General features: G+C 43.7%; 1 protein-coding gene across 2 annotated transcripts in view; it reads right to left on the reverse strand.

Annotated features, from left to right (window-relative positions):
* The window catches only part of WDFY2 (WD repeat and FYVE domain containing 2), a 157,952-nt gene that overhangs the window by 103,805 nt on the left and 34,208 nt on the right, over positions 1-19,939 (reverse strand). For both annotated transcript variants that reach the window (XM_010835670.1, XM_010835671.1), the window contains exon 2: positions 9,980-10,047. In XM_010835670.1, the coding sequence (XP_010833972.1) occupies positions 9,980-10,047 (68 nt within the window). The remainder of the gene's footprint in view (positions 1-9,979; positions 10,048-19,939) is intronic.

The raw sequence follows: 19,939 nt of genomic DNA on the forward strand, positions 1-19,939 counted from the left end.
GACAACACGAAGCAGGAACTCTCAGAATATAGATGAATAATCGACTGCATATATATCCTTTCTACTACACATCACAAACAATAGACAGCCTTTCTCTCAACCAGGCTGATGCAAAAATACATAAAACTGGAAAAACAGTCAGTTCAAAATGAAGGCTTTTAGTGAGGACTAGAGTTCCTACACTTTATTGTTTAACTACTATTTATTTGTTTACTTAAATTTTAAAGTTTTAAAAATTTTAGATTTATTTTTATTGAGGTAACATTGGTTTATAACATTACATACATTTCATAACGTTACATAGGGTAGTGTAAGATGTTATGGAAAAACCTAAACAAACTTTTTGGCCACCCCAACATTTCTACGCTTGCTACAGCGTGCTCACCACCAAAAATCTAGTTTCCACCTGTCACCACGCATTTGATCCCCTTTACACATTTTACCTCCCCTCTGGTAACCACTAATCTGTTCTCACTATATCTATGCGTTTATTTTTATTCGGTTTGTTCATTTATTTTATTTGTTGGTGCTTCATATTCCACAAGAGGGAAATCATACGGTCTTTATCTTTCTCTGCCTGACTTACTTCACTGAGTAGAGTTCTTATACTTCAAAGTTAGCTGAGCAAATGGTCAAGCGGCCACACTGGTAGGAAAACTGAAGGGGCCCAACCACAGCCTCAGCCCGGGCAAATGCCATCCCACCAGATGGGATTTTCAAGGCAGAGAGCTGAAGATCCTACAAAATGGTCATTTTATTTACTGGGTATGCCTTTTATCTGTAGTCACCTTTGAAGAGCCATCTTCTGTTCTGCTTCGGGGACAAATGCATAAACACTTAGGAGCCAAAGTAAGTTCCATCTGTCTGTCCCGGCAGTGACAGAATCCACAGAGGTTTTCCAATTGCCAATCCTCAACTCAGGCCTGAGACTCTGACCCTCTTAAACTCTTATTCACTGTACCTTTGGCAGCAAAGTGGCTTTAACTCTTCTCCATGGGGAAAGTGTTGGCAAGAAAGGTCCAGACATGATACCCAACTCTGCAGAGTAAGAAAAATCTCAAACACCTGCCACCCCGGCTCCTGCCTGCACTCTCTCTCCTCTACTCCTTTGTCTGACCCCATGAATAGCAAAGCTAGTTGGTAAAGTAAATCCGAAATAACTCAACCATGAAAACAGGAATGCCTGTGCTTTTCATGTTTGCTTGTTTGTTTTTTTCCCCTCTGTTCAGTTCAGTCACTCAGTCATGTCCGACTCTTTGTGACTCCATGAACTGCAGCACGCCAGGCCTCCCTGCCCATCACCAACTCTCGGAGTTTACCCAAACTCATGTCTATCGAGTTGGTGATGCCATCCAGCCATCTCATCCTCTGTCGTCCCCTTCTCCTGCCCCCATCCCTCCCAGCATCAGGGTCTTTTCCAATGAGTCAACTCTTTGCATGAGGTGGCCAAAGTATTGGAGTTTCGTCTTTAGCATCAGTCCTTCCAATGAACACCCAGGACTGATCTCCTTTACGATGGACTGGTTGGATCTCCTTGCAGTCCAAGAGACTCTCAAGAGTCTTCTCCAATACCACAGTTCAACAGCATCAATTCTTCGGCATTCAGCTTTCTTTACACTCCAACTCTCACATCCATACATGACCACTGGAAAAACCATAGCCTTGACTAGACGGACCTTGGTTGGCAAAGTAATGTCTCTGGTTTTTAATATGCTATCTAGGTTGGTCATAACTTTCCTTCCAAGGAGTAAGCGTCTTTTAATTTCATGGCTGCAATCACTATCTGCAGTGATTTTGGAGCCCCCTAAAATAAAGTCTGACACTGTTTCCACTGTTTCCCCATCTATTTCCCATGAAGTGATGTGACCGGATGCCATGATCTTTGTTTTCTGAATGTTGAGCTTTAAGCCAACTTTTTCACTCTCCTCTTTCATTTTCATCAAGAGGCTCTTTAGTTCTTCACTTTCTGCCATAAGGGTGGTATCATCTGCATATCTGAAGTTATTGATATTTCTCCCGGCAATCTTGATTCCAGCTTGTGTTTCTTCCAGCCCAGCATTTCTCATGATGTACTCTGCATATAAGTTAAATAAGCAGGGTGACAATAAACAGCCTTGACGAACTCCTTTTCCTATTTGGAACCAGTCTGTTGTTCCATGTCCAGTTCTAACTGTTGCTTCCTGACCTGCATATAGGTTTCTCAAGAGGCAGGTCAGGTGGTCTGGTATTCCCATCTCTTGAAGAATTTTCCACAGTTTATTGTGATCCACACAGTCAAAGGCTCTGGCATAGCCAATAAAGCAGAAATAGATGTTTTTCTGGAACTCTCTTGCCTTTTCGATGATCCAGCAGATGTTGGCAATTTGATTTCTGGTTCCTCTGCCTTTTCCCCTCTGTAGTAAGATGGAAATATAGTGGTTGAAATGGTATCTATGAGAAGCCTGGAACAAATAATCACATTTACAGCTATAACTAAAACCGTAACTCTGCACCCTCAGGAAGGTTCCTCCCTGGTATTCAAGGCAGGCAGGTCCCAGCTGGGAAGGCTATAACTTGATCTTGTCATAGTAGGCTACTTTCCAGCTACCAGGTGAGATAATGTCAGGAAGATACTATTTTTGAAAGAATATTTGATAAGGACATACTCTTATTTCTCATTCATCCATAAACATCAGCTTCAGTTCAGTTGCTCAGTCGTGTCCGACTCTGCGACCCCATGAATCGCAGCACACGAGGCCTCCCTGTCCATCACCATCTCCCGGAGTTCACTCAGACTCACGTCCATCGAGTCAGTGATGCCATCCAGCCATCTCATCCTCTGTCGTCCCCTTCTCCTCCTGCCCCCAATCCCTCCCAGCATCAGAGTCTTTTCCAATGAGTCAACTCTTTGCATGAGGTGGCCAAACATCAGCTTAGAGGAAACTAAAAAACAAGTCATCAGTCACCCCAAATTCTCTACAGATAGCAGGGTTTAAAATAGACCTTCCAGACTTTCCTGATGGTCCAGTGGTTAAGAGTCTGCCTGCCAATGCAGGGGACGTAGGATTCCATGCCTGGTCTGGGAAGATCCCACATGCCATGGAGCAACTAAGCCCATGCACCACAAGAGCCGACCGTCAAGAGCCGGGGAACTGCAGCTACTGAGCCCCCACACCACAAGTACTGAAGTCCACGCACCTAACTGGACTCCGTAACAAGAGAAGCCGTCGCAGTGAGAAGCCTGTGCACTGCAACTAGAAAATAGACCCCCTCACTGCAACTAGAGAAAGCCCGTGAGCCTCAACGAAGAGCCTGTGCATCGCAACAAAGACCCAACACAGCCAAAATAAAAATAAATAAATTCTAAAAAGATAAAATGGAACTTTCTCAGGGACCTCTTGTGACCATGTGCCCATTACACCTACTTCTGTTAAAACTCACCATGCACCATGGTACTCATTTTAGGTCTGGCTCCCCAACCCAACTGTACATACCATGAAGACAGGAATCATCTCCCATATTAAACACTCTATCCTGGGGCTTCCCTGGTGGTCCAGTGGTTAAGACTCCATGTTCTCAATGTAGGAGACATGGGTTTAAACCTTGGTCAGGGAACTAAGATCCCACATGCCACAGAGCATGGCCAAAACAAAATAAAAATAAACAAACATCTTATTCTTAGCACACTGCACAGTGCACAGTGTGTGGCATGGAAAAAACATTTAAAAATCATTGAATGCACTGTCCAAAGAAATTAAACAAGATAATTCTTTCTGCTTTTCATCTTTACTTGCCCTCACTTTTCCCATACTGTTTTCATCTCAAAACCTCAGAGGCACCAATAGGGACCTACTGGACTGCGTGGCTCAGTATTTTCTCTTTAACGATCACAGAGATGCAGGAGAAAGTGAAAAGACAGGAACTGGGAGGGATACACTCAGGGTGAGGCTGAGTCAGACACTTGCAGCGGCAAGCAGCAGGAACACATGGACTTCAGTGCAAACAGGCATATGGCAGTAAGACAGAGGGACCTCTTGAACTCAAGGCAGAATCAGAGTCAAGCCTGGGAGTTCAGAGCATGAAGAAAACCTGAAGGCATCACTTGCTCAGGCTTCTCTCCCTCTGGAGCCAAGTGATTCACACTTCCTTCATGCACACAAATGCCACAAAGCTGTTGGATTTCTGTGTTCCCAGCTCACGGGACCAGCCTATGTGGAGACTAGCATTTCCCACTCCAAACTCTAAATTCCTGGGAAAACTGGACTGGCTCAGGGGCAAACAGCCTTAACCAGGCAAATCTAGTTTCTCCTAGATCCCTCCTGGAGAGGAAGCAAGTCATAGCCTATCAGGCTCCTCTGTCCATGGGATTGTCCAGGCAAGAAAACTGGAGTGAGTTGTTATTCCCTTCTCCGGGGGATCTTCCTGAACCAGGGATTGAACCCGAGTCTCCTGCACTGGCAGGCGGATACTTTACCACTGCGCCTCCAAGGAAGCCCAGGGAAGCGGGAGCGTCTCAGAAAAGACAGGGTATGAGGATGTCTCCAAAGCAGTGGTTGGCTTTTTGATTACAATGCGTCTGCTCCTCATCTTTCTCTCACCTGCCACTCTCTGAAGTTCATGCAGTCGTATCACACTCTGCCTTTCAGGCTCACTCTTTGCCCTCAAACTTGGCCCTCAGTATTCTTTCTTGCTCATCTAATGTCTTCTGCTCCCTTCCCTGCAATCAACTCCAAATGCTTCTCAATGCTATAAAATGTTACTATCCTACTCAGAATGTGACAAACACCATATTAAAAGGGCTTTTTTTTCTTTTCAGTGTTTGATATTTCAGGTTCTGTGACTTTATTTTTTTCCAACTTTATTAAGGTATAATTTTCAAATAAAATTATAAGGTATTTGAAGCTTACAAAGTGATGAGTTGATATATGTTGTGAAAGGATTCCTGCCATCAAATTAACGCATTTTTTAAATTTTATTTTATTTTTAAACTTTACAATATTGTATTAGTTTTGCCAAATATCGAAATGAATCCGCCACAGGTATACCTGTGTTCCCCATCCTGAACCCTCCTCCCTCCTCCCTCCCCATACCCTCCCTCTGGGTCATCCCAGTGCACCAGCCCCAAGCATCCAGTATCGTGCATCGAACCTGGACTGGCGACTCGTTTCATACATGATATTATACATGTTTCAATGCCATTCTCCCAAATCTCCCCACCCTCTCCCTCTCCCACAAAGTCCATAAGACTGATCTATACATCAGTGTCTCTTTTGCTGTCTCGTACACAGGGTTATTGTTACCATCTTTCTAAATTCCATATATATGCGAAATTAATGCATTTTTAATTCACTTCACATATTTCTTTCTTTCTTTTTTTTTTTTTGGTAAGGACATTTAAGTTGTACTCTCTCATCAAATTTCAATCTTACAATACATATTATCAACTGTAGGTCACCATGTTATACGCTAGATCCCCAGATTCCACACATCCTATAACTGAACTTACATTTGCCACCTCTCTGCCCCTAGCAACCACTTTTCTACTCTCTGTTTCTATGAGTTCAACTTTTTTTAAAGGTATTTTAATGGACAAAGTAAGCAAATAAATCATATATTGCACATACAAGATATTATCTCTGTTTTCTTCTGGATTTGGAATACTACTTTTCTTGTACGACTATAAACACACAATATGGTCATATCTGTCTTGTTCAGTTCAGTTCAGTTGCTCAGTGGTGTCCAACTCTTTGCGACCCCATGAATCACAGCACGCCAGGCCTCCCTGTCCATCACCAACTCCCGGAGTTCACTCAGACTCACGTCCATCAAGTCAGTGATGCCATCCAGCCATCTCATCCTCTGCCATCACCTTCTCCTCCTGCCCTCAATCTTTTCCAGCATCAGGGTCTTTTCCATTAAGTCAGCTCTTTGCATCAGGTGGCCACAGTATTGGAGCTTCAGCTTCAGTATTGGTCCTTCCAGTGAATATTCAGAGTTGATTTCCTTTAGGATTGACTAGTTTGATCTCCTTGCTGTCCAAGGGACTCTCAAAAGTCTTCTCCAACACCACAGTTCAAAAGCATCAATTCTTCGGCGCTCAGCCTTCTTCACAGTCCAACTCTCACATCCATACATGACCACTGGAAAAACCATAGCCTTGACTAGACGAACCTTTGTTGGCAAAGTAATGTCTCTGCTTTTGAATATGCTATCTAGGTTGGTCATAACTTTCCTTCCAAGGAGTAAACGTCTTTTAATTTCATGGCTGCAGTCATACTCTGCAGTGATTTTGGAGCCCAAAAAAATAAAGTCTGACACTGTTTCCACTGTTTCCCAATCTATTTCCTTGTGGTGTCCATATTATAGCCTCTAGTAAACTGTAGTTTTCCACTTAGTGAGTGAATTAAAGTCGCTTAGTCGTGTCTGACTCTTTGCGACCCCATGGACTATAGCCTACCATGCTCCTCCGTCCATGGGATTTTCCGGGCAAGAGTACAAGAGCGGGTTGCCATTTCCTTCTCTAGGGAATCTTCCCAACCCAGGGATCAAACCCAGGTCTCCTGCATTGCAAACAGACGCTTTACCATCTGAGCCACCAGGGAAGCCCCTTTGTAACCAATACCACATACCCCTTATTTAAGGACAATATTGAGTAACCTCTTAACAAAACAACTTCCAGTAGAAAGGATTGCCAAAAAAAAAAAAAAAAGTGGAAATTCAATAAATGAATACATTCTAAATGACATGAAAATGTAGCCTATTTCCTTATGCAATAAGATTCTGCTTCTCTTAAGGTAAAGAAAAGATCTTGCTCAGAGATCAGTTCCTATGTTATCTGAATGCATATGATCCCTAATATAGAAGCCAATTTCCAATCAACTGTGAAGAACACAGCCTTCTGTTCTTTTCACCCTCCACGATAGATGGGATCGTCCAACAATGAAAGATTATGGAAATTATCCTGACCATTCACCCGCCGTTCACCTGCATCTTCTGGCATCCAGCTTGATGGCCTGTATATAGTCAGTACACAGTAAATATTTGACCAACTAGAATGTGTACTTATATCTATGTATTTACAAATCAACACTGTACAGGCATGAGCCTTCACATGTGTTCATATAAACATACGTAAATAGATCAGCATGTTGGTTGTTCAGTCACTAAGTTGTGTCCAACTCTTTGTGACCCCATGGACTGCAACACGCCAGGCTCTCCTGTCCTTCACTATCTCCTGAGGTTGTTCAAACTCAGTCAGTGACCATTGAGTCAATGATGCTATTTAACCATCTCATCCACTGTCACCCCCTTCTTCTCCTGCCCTCAATCTTTCCCAGCATCAGGGTCTTTTCCAGTGAGTTGGCTCTTTGCATCAGATGGCCAAAGTATTCTTCAGCTTCAGCATCAGTCCTTCCAATGAATATTCAGGGTTGACTTCCTTTGGGATTGATTGGTTTGATCTCCTTGCTGTCCAAGGGACTCTCAAGAGTCTTCTCCAGCATCACGATTAGAAAGCATGAATTCTGTGGTGTCCAGCCTTCTTTATGGTCCAGCTCTCAACCTGCACATGCCTACTGGAAAAACCATTTCCTGCATGTTGGAGAAAATGCCAAAAGGCAACCTCAAAATATAAAAGGCATTCAAATCACCTCAGGATCTTTTAAAATGCAGATTCTCATTCAGTAGGTCTCAGGTGGAGCCCAGTATTTGTATTTCTAGTAAGTTCTCAGGTGACCTTGATGCTGCCGGTCCACAGACCACAAGTTGATAGCAAAGTAATCCCTTCTTTACTCCCTTTCGTAGACGGTCACAGGCAAAATAATTAGAGGGTCATTCTCAAAGATCACGTTCGGTCACTTAGGAAAATGTATGATAACACTCTCAGGGAAACTCATCTTTGTTAGCAGATTCAAGTCTGCACTAAGTACTTCTTTACTGAGCACCTATATCGGGTGCAAGAGCTATAGCAGCTTTCTTTAGTCACTCACGGATACAGCTTACTAAAGCACAAACATGCAACCGAGGCTTCTCTGTATCCTCCGTGATATTTGAGTAAAGAGAACATTAAAGAGTGACATCAGATGTTTATGGATGTGTGTATTGGAGAGTGGGGGTGGTTGGTAAGCAACTGTTTAGGATCCCGCATCTTCATGAGGTTCCTGTCAACACCTATCTCAATGAGATTCCTTAAGCGCCATCCCCAAGCCCTCGTCACTCTGCCCACATTGGCCTCTCCTGTCTTCAGAGTCACATGGAAATTACATGACTCTGGGGTCAACTTCAATTTGCTGGACTACAGAATTTCCCCAGCTTATCCTGCTGGAGATTATGTCAAGTGTGATGCAAAAGGCCGTAGGTAAGACTGGTTATACCACTTAAAAATAAGGGGGAAAAAATCAATCATAGAATTCCTTTCCTTTTCCATTTACCTAAGGCCCCATCACTGCCAAGACTTAAGAAGAAAGTTCACCTTGGGTCTTTGCTGTGCACTGGCGTCTGCTGGAGGCAGAACCAGTAAGGTGAGAATCTAACCATAGTAAGTTCCCTACATACGAAACCTTCAAGTTGCGAGTTTTCAAAGATGCAAACGTGCCCCCCCATGCCAGCGGTCGTACTATACTGTTATACTTTTCAAGGCACTGTACTGTAAGATTAAATGTTTATTTTTTGTGTTTGTTTGCTTTTTATGTATTATTTGTGTGAAAAGTATTATAAACCTATTACAGTACAGTACTATGTAGCCGATTGTGTTCGTTGGGTACCTAGGCTAACTTTGCGGGACTTAAGAGAACGCGCTCTCAGGATGGAACTCATTTGCATGTAGGGGACTTACTATACTGAATTATAAGTTTATTTTTTGATAATGTAGAGTGGGATACTTGGTTCAACTACACGGTTATCATCTATTCACTACAATTCTAAAGAAATGCAAACCTCAAAGATAAATCTGAAATCACAGAAATCTATTACATCCTTAATAACGTATTTGTTCATAAACACGCAAAATTGTTGCTTAAGTTATTACAGTCTTCTTTTGCCAGAGGCGTAAGCTTTAGCACATCTATAGTGCAGCATGAATTTTTCTGGCTTGTATGTCATGGCATGTACTACTCAAACAGGGATACTGGTATCAAGGAAAGAGGTGCACATTGCAGGAAGCCAAAGGGTACAGAGACCCAGACGACAAGCCCAGGGCATTTTTCTAGTATGACAATTTCAATTAAGGTTTGCAGGAAGGGGAGTAAGAGAAATGTTTAGTAATATGACTGACAATGAATTCAAATAATTACACTAAAATAAATATGGAATAAGATACCCAAACTTCATTAATTTTGATAAAACCATAGCCTATAAGGAAATTTCCTATCTGGGGAGGGGGTTGTGGGGCACGGGCAGCAGCTCTCTCCCCGCAGGGGAACTTCTGCCAGTTCGAAAATCTAAGAATTAGTCATCTTTTTTAAAAAGTATATTTGAAAGATTCACTATTTATCAGTGCAAGGACATATTTCTCATAGGAGCTTTTGGGGAAATGAGACAGACTTCTAATTAGAACATTTCAATCCACAGCAAATCCTTTTGAGAGCTGAATGTTCAACGCTGAATGTCCTGAATTTGAACAAATAATAGAACAATAATGTAAGAACAAGTTTACTTCACAAATGTAATCACTGGACAAAATTTTGAATTGTCTAAGGAACTACTTTACAAAAAAGTTAAACAAAAAGTTGGAAATGAGAGGGAGACAACTGTAATCAGGGAGCCAAGGTATTGAAGTCCTTCCATTAATCTTACTCAGAAACCGTGTATATACAGTCAGTTTCAAAACAATTTTCTCATTTTACACAGAGAGCTAAAATGATATAATACGGTCCTTTCCATTATAATGATAATCCCAACCCTCATGCATCTCTACTCAAGAGAACACAGAGCAGGCAATCTGGGAAGGAAGGGGAGTTGGGGTCCACATCTGATTCTTAAAGACAGAGATCCAGATACTTACAAGGCATCACATGGTATATGCTTGGCCAGTACTGTCCACTGTCTCTCTTTAACCACACACGTACAGTCCTGCAACAAAAGAAATGGGTGTGTTAAATCACACTATTTTTGGTCATGGGAAAGTTGACAGAAGGTCTTAAATATACATACAGTGGACCCTCAACAATACAGATTTGAACTATACAGGCCTACTTATAAGTGGATTGTTTTTCACCAAAAATGCACTACAGTACTACACAAGCCATGAATGGTTGACTCTGCAGATGTGGAACCACAGATACAGAAAGCCAACTATACAGTCGTGTGCAGATTTTATTTTTTTAACATAATTTGATCTATTTATCTATGGCTGTGCTGGGTCTTTGTTGCTGCGCGGGCTTTTCTCCAGTTGCAGCGAGTAGGGGCTACTCTTCATTGCAGTGTGCGGGCTTCTCAATGTGGTGGCTGTGCAGGCTTTTCTCCAGTTGCAGCGCGTGGGGGCCACTCTTCATTGCAGTGTGCAGGCTTCTCACTGTGGTGGCTGTGCAGGCTTTTCTCCAGTTGCAGCGCGTGGGGGCCACTCTTCGTTGCAGTGTGCGGGCTTCTCACTGTGGTGGCTGCGCAGGCTTTTCTCCAGTTGCAGCGCGTGGGGGCCACTCTTCATTGCAGTGTGCGGGCTTCTCACTGTGGTGGCTTCTCTTGTTGTGGAGCATGGGCTCTAGGGCACGTTGGCTTCAGAAGTTGTGGTTCCCGGGCTCTACGGCACACGCAATAGTTAGGGTGCACAGGGCTTAGCTGCTCCAAGGCATGTGGGATCGTCCCAAATCAGGGATCGAACCTGTGTCTCCTGCACTGGCAGGTGGATTCAGGGCTTAGCTGCTCCAAGGCATGTGGGATCGTCCCAAATCAGGGATCGAACCTGAGTCTCCTGCATTGCAGGCAGATTCTTTACTGAGACACCAGGGAAGCCTTATATGCAGATTCTAACCTGCACGGAGAATCAATGCCTCCAACTGTTCAAGGGGCAACTCCGTGTGTGTACATGACATAAGTCATATTGCTATAATTAAATAATATATATCACATATAAATATGTATAACATGTTTGTTTATAACATATCTCTATACAACACATGAATATATAGATCCTAACTATATATATACATATACACACGCACATTATATATATGTGCACATACACACCACTTACGCTTTTCTAAAGATACTATATTCCTTAAATTTAAGGCTGCGTATATTTAGAACTACATGACTGTTTTATAATTAAATATTTAAGGATAATTAAATTTTATCCTCATATGTATTTATATACCCACATGTGACAGTGTTCGAAAATTATTCTAGTAGTTGTTTTGCTCTGGGAGTATATGGCCTTTGCCCTAGTCTGCTGGAAGCATTCACCTCCCTGGGCAGTAACTGGGATTTACTAGGGAAGAACACAGGAAGAGATAATGAAGCAATATCCAACATCTGACACACAAAGAAGGCTTACTGGTAAATTCAGTCTTACAAGCTAGGCCATTGTCTCAAAGAGGGTTTTTCCAAACACGGTCAAGCAATGATAAAACTCTTGAGACTCAGATTACTAAGCTAGAGGACTGACTGTGGAACCCACCAGGGAACAGGGTAATCCTGCAACAAGGTGGGGGATGAGGGTCCACACCAGATGGACACGTGGTAGACGTCCAGGACAGAGGACGAGATGGTTGGATGGCATCATCAACTCAATGGACATGAGTCTGAGCAAACTCCAAGAGATTGTGAAGGACCGGGAAGCCTGGCATGCTGCAATCTATAGGGTCACAGAGAGCTGGACACGACTGAGTGACTGAACAACAAGACATCCCGAGAGCTCGGAGAGGAGGAGTCAAAGAGAAAATGATGCTGTCAGGGGATACTGTTAGGTTCTTATCAACCAGAAAGGCCCTACCACAGGTTACACCAGCACCCACGCACAAGGCCAACACAACAAGGAGGTAAAGGGACCCTGCCCCAGAGACCAGAGGGAGTAGCCAATGTCAAACCAAGGGAAATGAACAGTGCCCCATGGCTGCCAGGAGATCCTATACCCCACAACTCTCACCCCATACCCTCACACCATCCCAGGGTAAAAAGCGGACACTGAGCATTTTTATCTCAGAGAGAACTGGACAATATCTAAATAGACTGTTTAAGTCACTACCTTAGACTAAGTTTTAAACTGTATTGGATTTCTTCCCCAGTTAATCAGTGGGTCGCCCAATAGGAGGAAAGGACTAAGTACAGACACAACGAGGACGTGCCCTTTCTCTGTGTGGCCACGAGAGTCGATGTAGTGATGTATCAGGACACCACTACATACACTTGTAGAATTCCATCTTTTCGGTCAACCAGCCAATCTGTGAGATGGACAGGTGTAATGGAAAATAATTCCTAAGAAATAATTCAATAAATACATTATTTATACACCTAATCAGCCTTCACTTAAATTCTTTTCATAATATACACCAATACATTTTAATATGGAGACTATTATCTCCATGAGTGCCATCATGGAAAATGATAGAACAGGAAGTTCCAAGAATCAGTCCCTGTACCAAATCAATTATGGAGCTGGGAAGAACTGTCAGAATCACTGTTTCAGAATTCTAAAGTCTAGTTAGACACTTGCCGCATCCATGGGAATGCCGGATGAAGAAGCAGGTTTGTGGCAGTAAATGTCACATCTTACTTGCAGCTACCATCATGCATGTCCCATTCACATAGCAGGTAGCTGTGGGGACTGTGGCTCGTGTTCACAGAGTGGCTTGCAGGTACCAGGGTGCTGGAACCCTGCCCTTCAAATCTGGGGGATGTGTGTTTTGATTTGCCGAGTGGTTCACTGAGGGAGTAGAGAAGAAACTGGCCTTTCTCTCAGTTCTCTAGGTCTGAAGGGCTTTCCAGGGCAGTGTTTGCCAAAAGAATTTAAACGGAAGGAAGACCTTTTTCTCCTTAATGAAATCACTGGTTGACCTCAGAAGAACAGAAACTTCAATGATCACATACAACAAGAAATACAGTCTTTGCAGAAAGAGCTTGGAAAAGTCACTAAACAGACAACTGCACCATTCAACAAGTAACAACAGCAATCTCTATAAAGGAGGGGGATTGTGACTTTCAGTTACCACATTATAATATTTAAAAACATTCCGTTTCTAGACATGTGTTTGCCAAGGCAGAGGGTAAGTGAGGGAGGGGTGGACTGGGAGTTTGGGGTTAGTAGATGCAAACCATTATGTATAGAAAGTGGTTATGTGGGTTATGAGCTCATGGCCATCAAGCAGGTAACATCTTCCATTTGGTGGGAGTTTTCACATCTATTAAAAAAAAAAAACTCGGTATGTATGTATCAGATACTATTATCGAAGTATTTCAGAGAGGAACTAAAGCAGAGGATACAGGGCAGGGTTCTGTCCTGGGAAGGCCCCATAGAGTCCTGCTCAATCACAATTTCATTCCCTCATTAGAAAATAAGTATGAGGGAGTTCCCTGGCTGTCCGGGGGTTATGTTGCAGAGAAGAAACAACTGGATGGCCAATTGGAACCAAAGAACCAGTTGGAACTGTTCCTTTCACTTGCTTTTCATTGCTGTTGTTATTATAGGCAACAGCCTGCCTCAGAGGACCCTGCCCCTCTGCCTAAGTGTTTAACTAAAGTGCCTTTGATCAGCTCACAGGGAGATAATCTGACCCTGTCCACCTGTGAAAAGAAGAGATTAACACACCCCTTAGAAAGGCTGGCCATTCTCAGAGATGTTTTGAAAAACCAATGGCCCTTTTTACTCTACTTCCTTACTGACTCTCCCTCTCCATTCTGCCTCTTGACGTTGGTTCCTCACCACTTTTCTCTTCGTTCTATAAAAGAATCTGGCATCCAGATCCCCAACAGGCTGGTTATCCTGAGACATTTCCTGGTTGTTCAGTCACTCAGTCGTGGCTGACTCTGTGACCCCATGGACTGCAGCACACCAGGCTTCCCTGTCCTTCTCTATCTCCCAGAGTTTGCTCAAACTCATGTCCATTGAATCGGTGATGCCATCCAACCATCTCATTCTCTGTCGTCCCCTTCTCTTGCTCTCAACCTATCCCAGCATCAGGGTCTTTTCCAATGAGTCAGCTCTTTGCATCAGGTGGCCAAAGTATTGGAGCTTCAGCTTCAGCATCAGTCCTTCCAGTGAATCAGTTTAGTTCAGTTACTCAGTCATGTGCGTCGAGACTCTTTGCGACCTCTAGCTTTGACCTTTGACGGCAAAGTAATGTCTCTGCTTTTTAATATGCTGTCTAGGTTGGTCATGGCTTTTCTTCCAAGGAGTAAGCGTCTTTTAATTTCATGGCTGCAGTCACCATGTGCAGCGATTTTGGAGCCCAAGAAAATAAAGTCTGTCACTGTTTCCGTTGTATCCTCATCTATTTGCCATGAAGTGATGGAACTGGATGCCATGATCTTAGTTTTCTGAATGTTGAGTTTCAAGCCAACTTTTTCACTCTCCTCTTTCACTTTCATCAAGAGGCTCTTTAGTTGCTCTTCTAGTTAATATTCAGGACTAATTTCCTTTAGGATTGACTGGTTTGATCTTGCTGCCCAAGGGAATCTCAAGAGGTGGGTATGATTATTAATGAAACAGGAAGGAAGGGGGTAGGTCATAACCCTGAACAGAATGACATACCCTGAGGACATGACAGAAACTGACTAGATTTGGGGAAGAGTTGACTTCCACTAGACCTAGGTCTTCAGTATAGCATGCTCATTGTAACACATCAGCCCGCTGAATAACACACCCATAAGCATCATGACAGTTTTGAGCCCAATCATCAAAAACCAAAAAGCAGTGGCCCCATTCCTGGAAATCTTCACCCCTTCTCCAAAAATAGTTGAAATAACCCTCCCGTTCATTAGTCGATGAAATCACTCAGCCCATAAAAGCTAACCAGACCACATTTTGAGGCTGCTCTTGCCTTCTGAGATGGCCCACACTCTGTCCGTAGAGTGTGTTTCTCTCTACATAAATCCACTTCTTACCTATCACTTCGTCTCCCACTGAGTTCTTTCTGCAATGAGACATCAAGGACCTGAGCTTCATTATCTCCTTACACCAGGTGAGTGATCTCAGTTGGAAGACTGAGGTTCAAGTCTCAACCTGAGAAAAACGCTCTCACTAATGTCATGGGCTACACAGAGCCCCAGGGTGAACCAGGCATCCACCTTCAGACACCACTAGGCTGTGCAGAGCTGCTCCCTAACAAAGGGCGGGCGGCGGGGGAGAGGAAGGCAGGAAAACAAGGCGAGTTTCACTTCAGTATACTGAGTTTAAAGTTACTACAGATCATCTGAGTTTCGATTACACATGGAGCAGCTTCTTACATGTGAGTTACAGATAAAGGCACTGAGAAATGGGAATGGTGGTGGTGCTAGGTGCTAAGTCACTTCAGTTGCGTCTGACTCTTTGAGACCCAATAAGCTGTAGTCCTCTAGGTTCCTCTGCCCGTGGGATTCTCCAGCCAAGAATACTGGAGTAGGTTGCCATTTCCTCCTCCAGGGGATCTTCCCAACTCAGGGATCAAACCCATGTCTCTTACGCCTCCTTCACTGGCAGGCAGGTTCTTTACCGACAGTGCCACCTGGGAAGCCTGAGAAATGGAATCAGTTCAGTTCAGTTGCTCAGTCGTGTCAAGAACTCTTTGCAACCCCATGGACTACAGCGTGCCAGACCTCCCTGTCCATCACCAACTCCCAGAGTTTACTCAAACTTAGGTACATTGAGTCGGTGATGCCATCCAACCAGCTCATCCTGTCATCCCCTTCTCTCACCATCAGTCTTTCCCAGAATCAGGGTCTTTTCAAATGAGTCAGTTCTTCTTATCAGGTGGCCAAAGTACTGGAGCTTCAGCTTCAGTATCAGTCCTTGCAATGAATATTCAAGACTGATTTCCTTTAGGATGGACTGGTTGGAGCTTCTTGTAGTCCAAGGGACTCTCAAGAGTCTTCTCCAACACCACAGTTCAAAAGCATCAATTCTTCGGCGCTCAGCTTTCTTTATAGTCCAACTCTCACATCCATACATGACTACTGGAAAAACCATAGGTTTGATTAGACGGACCTTTGTTGGCAAAGTAATGTTTCTGCTTTTTAATATGCTGTCTAGGTTGGTCATAACTTTTCTTTCAAGGAGCAAGTGGTCTTTTTATTTCATAGCTGCAATCACCATCTGCAGTGATTTTGGAGCCCAGAAAAATAAAGTCAGCCATTGTTTCCATTGTTGCCCCATCTATTTCCCATGAAGTGGTGGGACCGGATGCCATGATCTTAGTTTTCTGAATGTTGAGCTTTAAGCCAACTTTTTCACTCTCCTCTTTCACTTTCATCAAGAGGTTAACCTGGGATATCTGGTTTTCTTTCATTAACAATCATCATCTGATGTTCAGACTATCTGCCTTTATTGTAAAATTTCTATATAAGCTGGTTGCTCCCCTGCCTCCTTGGAGCTGTTCTCTTAGGGTTACTTGAGATGCTGTCTCCTGGCGTGAAGTCCTAAAAATACCACCAAATAAAACATAACTCTCAACTTTTAGGTTGTGAATATTGAAGTCCACAGCAGCAGCTACACTATGAGCACAAAGGTCGTTACACTCTTCTAGTGTTAGCTGAACCAACGGTCTTTCAGAAGCACAAATTATTTTTAAAATATATAAACACACACATTTTTGTTTTTAAAGTAACAGTGTTCCTAAAAATCCTGGTTAAAAAAGGTACACATCAAATCAACACAATTAGCACAGACTTGGTTAAAGGTTTTTTAAAATAGCTGTACAAGTCAAAAAGGTAGCAGGATAATATTAGCTTTAATTTGAATAACAGTAACAAACATTTCTACAGAAATAACAGCCCCTCAAACACTTTGCATATACATTTAAGCCCTATGAAACAGAAACCATCCTTCAGAGACAAAAGTATAAGCCCAACACAGCTTAAGTGATTTATCCGTAACTAGTGAGCGGATGCAGTTATTTTAAATTCTGTGTTGTCTTCACTAAATATTAACATGTTCGCTTCCTTACATGAACATGTATCTGATAACTGATAAATTTTACGATCTAAAAATAAAATGCTATAAAAACACCTGTTCTCTTATATTCAGAGTTGTAACAGCAGTTTAAAAAGGAAAAAAAGACACTGCATCCCAGAGGTCAAAAGCACAATTTGGAAGGCTCAAAATTTCTTAGATAAATGTAAATTCCACTATACAAAGCCTGTAAGTCAAGTGTTCATTTTTTCGCAAATTATATTTTGAAAGCAACACAAAAAACTTTTTTCTTTGAAAAAAAAAAAATCTTTAAGAAATAACAGCTGTTGATTAAGAGTCAGAGTTAAACCAGTAGAGGTCAGTGTCCTGGAGAAGAAAAAATGCATGACCTGCTGAAATGCAGAGAAACTGCATTCGTCGCCCACGCAAAGTCCTGGGGTGAAGAAGAAAACCAACACAGCACGGCCCGGGCCACTTTGCCACGTCCTGTTTTCTTCTCCCCTGGCCTCTTCTCCCCCAAGTTCTTAGCGGTAGGCAGAAACACATCGGGGAGAAGCAGTGCTCATCTCAAAACTAGCAAGATGAGGCCCCCCCAGTGGGGCTCAGTCAGTTGAACAGCTGGGCTATTTTGAAAATACCTTGGACATAGCTGACCACATTTCAACAAGTAAAAATTACTTTAAAATATGGTCCTGAAATACTATTCCTCAGACCTAAAAAAAAAATTTAAGGTTAAAATAGATGTTAGATAAATTGTGCATTTATCAAAAACTCCCCTATGATCAGAGCTGGTTGGCTCCATGACTGAGCTCTAAATACAGTCAGAAGAAACTACATTTTATCTTACTTAGCATCTGCCCCAGGGCCAAGCCCCATGTGAGGTCCCCAACTGGTGCTCATCATTTGTGACATACAAGAAAGACCGGTCAAAAATTCCTCCCTCTGGTCACCTGTCCTAGTCAGGAAGTCTCTATTTATACCTGCACAGAACTCAGGCAGAAGGGCAGCAACTGAGTTGGGCTGACACCGAAAAATCTGTACACTGTGCTGAGATGATGGGAAGGGACTAGAAATCCTTCCCTTCTCAGTGCCAGCATCCACTGATACTCCAAAGAAATAAGAAAGGGAATGGTATTCCCAGGCTGCCTCCCATTCCCCCCACTCCAAGTTATTCCAAAGAACGGAATCCAGCGCCTGTCTGAGCTACAACCTCAGCCAGGACAGATGTATACTCCTCACAGCCAGCCCTCAGCTCAGCAGCCATTATGATCACACAGAGGGGTACAATCAAGTGTGTGTGTGGGGCGGGGGGGTTGCTTCCTTTATGAGATTTTCACAGGTTTCTGTTTGACTTTCTTGTTTTGACCAGTGCTAATACTCAGATGCTGCCAGTGGAGTTGAGTTGGACACGGTTGCTGAATGTGTATCTGCCCACGTGTCTGTGTGTGTGTGCATGTTTATACAGAGATATACAGCCAGGCACCACACCAGGTCCACCCTTCCACATCCTATCCAGGAATATACCCTCTGTTCTACATTCTAGCCATCTTTAAGTCCACTTATCCTGGTGGGGACAATGAACTGCCGGGATGGGAACAACTTGCGTTTTCTAAAACTATTAAAATCTTCGAAATTAGGAATTCTGCCCCACTGCCCCACGAGTGCACTTACACATTCAATCAATGACCTCTTTTTTTTTTTTTTTAGTTTTGGTGATGCTGAGTCTTCATTGCCGTGAGTGGGCTTTCTCTAATTGTTGCAACTGGGGGCTTCGCTTGTTGCAAAGAACAGGCTCTAGCCGCGTGGGCTTAGTTGCTTCGCAGCATGTGGGATCTTCCTAGACCCGGGATGGAATCCGAGTCCCCTGCACTGGCAGGAGGAATTTTAACCACTGGACCACCAGGGAAGTCCAATCATCGACTTTTTGATCATTAATTCATTCAACAATCATTTTATTAAAAACCTGTACAGATGTGAGAGTTAGTCCAAAAACAAGGCTAAGTGCTAAAGAATTGATACTTTCAAACTATGGTGCTGGAGAAGACTCTTGAGAGGCCCATGGACAGCAAGGAGATCAAACCAGTCAATCCTAAAGGAGATCAACCCTGAATAATTCACTGGAAGGACTGTTGCTGAAGCTGGTACTTCAATACTTTAGCCATCTGATACGAAGGGCTGACTCATTGGAAAAGACCCTGATGCTGGGAAAGACTGAAGGCAAAAGGAGAAGGCGGTGGCAGAGGGTGAGACGGACATGAATTTGAGCAAACTCCAGGGGACAGTTGGGGACAGAGGAGTCTGGCGTGCTACAGTCCATGGGGTCGCAAAGAGTCAGACACGACTTAGCTACTGAACAACAACAACAAAAGGGACTAGTACATGAAATGCACAAAAACAAACAAATGCCAGCTGTGCACTAGATCCACGGCAGGGAGAAGCCCGCACTGGTCCAGGAGCATCCGGGAGCATCTTACTCCGGTGACAGAGCTGGGGCAGGAGGCGGTGGATGAAGCTTTCGAGAGCTCTGCCACCCTCAAGAGTCTGGATTTTACTTTGAGGATGCTGGGAAGCTGATGGAGGGTGAGCAGCCGGCCACAAACTCCGAATATTTTTGTTTGCTCAGGAGAAGCCTGGAGAAGCCTGGTTACCCTAAAGTAACCACACTGGAGGATGTGGTCAGAACAACAAGCAAAATAGGAGGAGGCCTTGGACTAGAGAGGAGATCAGAAACACTGGGTGGGGAAGATCCCCTGGAGAAGGGCATGGCAACTCACTCCAGTGTTCTTCCCTGGGAAATCCCATGGACAGAGGAGCCTGGCGGGGCGGGGGGGGGGGGGGGGGGGGGGGGGGGGGGGGGGGGGGGGGGGGGGGGGGGGGGGGGGGGGGGGGGGGGGGGGGGGGGGGGGGGGGGGGGGGGGGGGGGGG

This window comes from Bison bison, unplaced genomic scaffold (genome assembly GCF_000754665.1).
Source record: "Bison bison bison isolate TAMUID 2011002044 unplaced genomic scaffold, Bison_UMD1.0 scf7180017864048, whole genome shotgun sequence".
Taxonomy (NCBI): domain Eukaryota; kingdom Metazoa; phylum Chordata; class Mammalia; order Artiodactyla; family Bovidae; genus Bison; species Bison bison.